Consider the following 4,860-nt stretch of genomic DNA (forward strand, 5'->3'; position numbering starts at 1 on the left):
TCCGTCGTTCAATACCCCAAACAAAATCGATCTCCTACTTGGAGCTGAGTTTTCTCATCAACTATTGTCCATCGGCCAAATAAACCTTGGCAGAGGTCTCCCCATCCTACAGAACACATTGCTTGGGTGGCTTGTGGTGGGAAAAATATCTAACCAAAATTCAATTATTTCACCACAAGTTTGTGGAATATGCTCTGAAGATGAGCAAGATACGATGAAGGTTATCGAGCGGTTCTGGCAACTAGATGAACCAGAAAAGGCAAACAAAAATCTGTCTCCTTCCGAAGAGTTGTGCGAGTCTCATTTTGCAACTTATATGAAAAGGAATCAAGACGGTCGATTCAGTGTCAGATTACCCTTCAAGCAAGATCCATCGTTGCTTGGTGAGTCAAAACACATTGCCATTAACAGGTTTTTAGCGTTGGAAAGAAGACTCGATAAGGATGTAATACTCAAAACACAGTATGTACAGTTCATGAATGAATATGCTGATCTCGGACACATGGAAAGGGTTGACATCAACCAAGTTAATCCTCATTATGTCATCCCACATCATGGCGTTTTACGGCCCGATAGCAGCACCACGAAATTAAGAGTGGTATTTGATGCATCGTGCAAGACGAGTAGTGGACTATCGTTAAATGATACAATGTTTACTGGCCCTACAATTCAAGAGGAATTGTTTGCGATTTTACTTCGATTCAGGTGCCCAAGATTTGTCTTTTGTTCTGACATTCAAAAAATGTACAGACAAATTATTATTCAGCCCGAAGATCAAAGATATCAATTAATAGTCTGGAGAAGCAATAATAACGAACCCTTACAATTTTATCGATTAAAAACAGTCACCTATGGAACACGATCAGCCCCATATCTGGCTACTAAATGCTTACAACAGTTGGCGAAATCTGAGTTGCAAAAATATCCACTAGGTGCAGCAGCACTAAGTAATGACTTCTACGTAGATGATTGCCTAAGTGGATCAAATAGTCTCCAAACTGCCAAAGATATACAAACTCAGTTAAAAGGTTTGTTGGAATCAGCAGGATTCAAGCTACGTAAATGGTGTGCCAACCATCCGTCACTTCTTCAAAATATTGCAAAAGAAGATCAAGAAGTTGATTTGGACTTTCAAAGTGACGACGCAACATCAATCAAAACATTAGGATTGACTTGGCAACCAAAAGAAGATCAATTTCGCATAAAATTTAAACTGGATCCACTAAAAATCATTACTAAAAGAACCATTACTTCGAACCTAGCCAAAATTTTCGACCCATTGGGACTACTAGGTCCAGTACTCGTAACAGCAAAAATACTAATTCAGGACCTATGGCAACTACAATTAACATGGGACGAAGCAGTACCAACCGAAATATACACTAGGTGGATTACCTTTTATGACGATCTACAAGTACTAGATCAATTTAAAATAGATCGTCATATATTCGGAAAACAGATGCCAGCACTTGAATCAATACAATTGCACGTATTTTGTGATGCTTCACAAAAGGCATACGGAGCCGCAGTCTATGTTCGAGCGAAACTAATGGATGGTCGACTAATAAATCGATTGTTGTGTTCCAAGTCTCGTGTTGCTCCACTCAAAAAACAAACGATTCCAAGGTTAGAACTGTGTTCAGCTCTATTAGGAGCGACATTGATGAAAAAGGTTAAGAACAATATAAATCATGATGTAGCAACATATTATTGGACTGATTCAGAAATCGTTCTCTTCTGGATCAATTCTTCATCAGCAAGGCATCAACAATTCATAGCAAATAGAATCAATGCAATTCAGGAAATTAGCTTGCCTAATCAATGGCGTCACGTAAGATCTAAGGACAACCCAGCTGACTCATTATCACGGGGTATCAAGCCAGCTCAATTACTCGAAAATAACTTGTGGTTATACGGTCCACTCTTTCTTCATGGTTCCGAAAGCAACTGGCCTGACAAATTCAATAAAACTCTCTGTATTGATCCGGTGAATCCTGAATGGAAACAAACGACAAGGGAAGTGGCCTTAATCTCAACTGATTACGATATCCATTGGATCGATAGAATCAATCACAGGAATTCATTTAGAACTCTACTACATACGGTAGGATATATGCTGCGATTTGTAAATCGGGCAAGGCGAACCAATTTAAGCAATATCACTATGGCTCTAAGCCCTATGGAACTGGAGGTGTCACTCAGGCATATAGTGAAGTACATACAACAGTCAGAACTAAAAGAAGAATTAATTCAGTTAGAACGCAACCAAACAGTAAAACCTGCAAGTACACTTGCTGGACTGATGCCATTTTTAGATGAACACAAGATAATTCGCGTGGGGGGAAGGTTAGAAGCATCATCACTTACATATGATGAAAAGCATCAGATAGTCCTTCCATACAATAACCCTATTGTAAAACTGATAATGAAAGACATACATGAACGAAATATACACTGCGGCGGTCAAGCACTGCTGGCAGCAGCGAGACAAAAATTTTGGCCGATCAAGGGTAAAATTATGGCAAGATCAACTATTCACCATTGTGTTCGTTGTACTAGATGTAAACCAGTTACTTTTGAACAAGTCATGGGAAGTTTACCAAGGCATCGAGTACAGCCAAACAGGCCATTTTTTAATACCGGAGTTGACTTCTGCGGGCCTTTTTGGGTGCATTATAAGGTGAGAGGAAAACGTCCGCATAAGGCATACCTAGCAGTTTATTGTTGTTTTGCGACAAAGGCAGTACACTTGGAACTGGTAAGCGACTTGACAACAGAAGCATTTATCGGATCATTAAAACGTTTTATCGCACGACGCGGATGCTGCCAAAATATATACTGTGACAATGCAACGAATTTTGTCGGTGCCTCTAACAAGTTGCAGGAATTAACAACAACAATCCATTCCAATGTAGCTCAGGAACAAATAACAAAAACTTGCAGCAACAAGGGAATAGCATTTCACTTCATCCCTCCTCGTGCACCTCATTTTGATGGACTATGGGAAGCAGCGGTTAAATCAGCAAAGTACCTATTGGTCCGAAGCGTTTCAACTGAAACGTTAACGTACGAGGAACTCGAAACCGTCATTATAGAAATAGAAGCTATTTTAAACTCACGACCTTTAACACCAATGTCGTCTAATCCAAATGATTTGCAGGCTCTCACACCAGGTCATTTCTTAGTTGGTGATGCACTAACAGCACCCGTAGACGCAACATGTGAAAAGGTAAAATCATCTCTTTTGAATAGATGGAATCTGGTTGCACACTTAAAACAAGAGTTTTGGAAAAGATGGCGGGCAGAGTACCTAATGGAACTACAGGTTCGAAACAAGTGGCGTGAAGAATGCAAAAACATTGAAGAAAATACACTGGTGATCCTTAAAGAAGATAATGTACAACCTTTGCAATGGCCTTTAGGGCGAATAATGAAGACATATAAGGGTAATGATGGATTTATACGAGTCGTAGATGTCAAAACCGCAACAGGCATGTTAAAGCGACCAATTCACAAACTAGCACCCTTATTTCCTGAAAACAAACCTATTAAAACACAGGAGAATCGCCATAACAAAGAAGAACGAATGGACAATGAGATAGTCCCACAAAAACAAAGACGTGTGTCCTCCAATATAAAATTAACTACAGTACTGATATCTCTACTTTTACTCCCGATTGTTCTTTGTTCACCAGTAAACGTAACTGAACTTCGCTCCGCTCCTGGCATACATTTTGAACAAGTAGGAACAACAAAATTGATAACATCCCACTGGAAAATGATAATCTATTACGATTTAGCTCCATTTAATACAGAGCTGGACATACTAAAGGATTCAACGTTGAATCTTTTGAAGCTATGTGATCAAAGCAACTTAAATTCAACATGCAAGTTTGTGGTTCATCATTTCCAGCAAGCAGAAAGTGAATTGAGAACAGCATTTGAATTTATGTCAAGCGCCCGAAATAAGAGAGGGGCAATCGATTTAGTTGGGAATATAGCAAGTTCCCTGTTTGGAGTACTCGATTCCAATTATGCAAGTGTGAAATCAATTTGTACAATAATGGAACAGGTGACGAATGCGAAATAGTTGAATTAAAGGAAACTACCATTTGGACTCAGCTGAAACACAAAAATCACTGGATATACGCTACCAAATATCCGATGCAACTCAATGCAGTATGCGGTTCGAATGCATTTCCAGTGATACTGAATAGTACCGGCATGGTAAAAATTGCATCAAATTGTGTCATCAGAGACAACACGGTTCTTATTCAAGGACACCAAGTCATAACAAGTCTGCTCAAATCAGCATATACGAGCATAGGAATTTCAACACCTGAAATTAAGCTATCTAAGCGGATAAACAATTCTGAAATTGAATATCTTCCACAATTAAGAGAACTAACAATTCTGCAAAAACAACTAACGAAGGATACATTACCTGAACTATCATCAAAAGTACAGCAAACTGAAAAGCATAGCTTGTCAGTGGGGTACGCAGCCTTGTTTTTGATTATTGGAATCATCATCTTAAAAATAACTAAACTAATACGAAAAAATCAGACGCAAGGTCAACCGAATGTTCAGACACCTCAGCCGCTTCCAAGATCAAGGTCAACATTTGATATCACAACAACATAAAGATGACATCACTCTAGTTGAATTAGAATTCAACGCGGGGGAGGATATGTTAAGTATTACATTAATAATTTATTTTGTCTTTTGCTGACCCATGATAAAAATGCATTTAACGTAATCGTAATACATTAATAGGTTATATTTTTGCTGATTAGTGTTTATTTTATAACTAGGGCAAGAACACATTTTAAATAATTTATTATTTATTGTTTGCTAAAT

The 4,860-nt window shown here is 38.5% G+C and overlaps 1 protein-coding gene across 1 annotated transcript; it reads left to right on the forward strand.

The window, feature by feature from the left end:
• Positions 1-214: 214 nt before the first annotated feature.
• On the forward strand, positions 215-4,644 carry LOC119666064. Its single transcript, XM_038075339.1, has 2 exons — positions 215-4,004; positions 4,073-4,644. Exons 1-2 carry the CDS (start codon positions 215-217, stop codon positions 4,642-4,644), a joined length of 4,362 nt encoding a protein of 1,453 aa, XP_037931267.1.
• Positions 4,645-4,860: the final 216 nt, after the last annotated feature.

This window comes from Teleopsis dalmanni, chromosome 1 (assembly GCF_002237135.1).
Source record: "Teleopsis dalmanni isolate 2A chromosome 1, ASM223713v2, whole genome shotgun sequence".
Taxonomy (NCBI): Eukaryota; Metazoa; Arthropoda; class Insecta; order Diptera; family Diopsidae; genus Teleopsis; species Teleopsis dalmanni.

Excerpts from the sequence above, each read along its gene's own strand:
- LOC119666064 (XM_038075339.1), top strand. The coding sequence starts at position 215 with ATGAAGGTTATCGAGCGGTTCTGGCAACTAGATGAACCAGAAAAGGCA. Across the intron at positions 4,005-4,072 it reads TTTAGTTGGGAATATAGCAA|GTGACGAATGCGAAATAGTT; the intron begins GTTCCCTGTTTG and ends ATAATGGAACAG.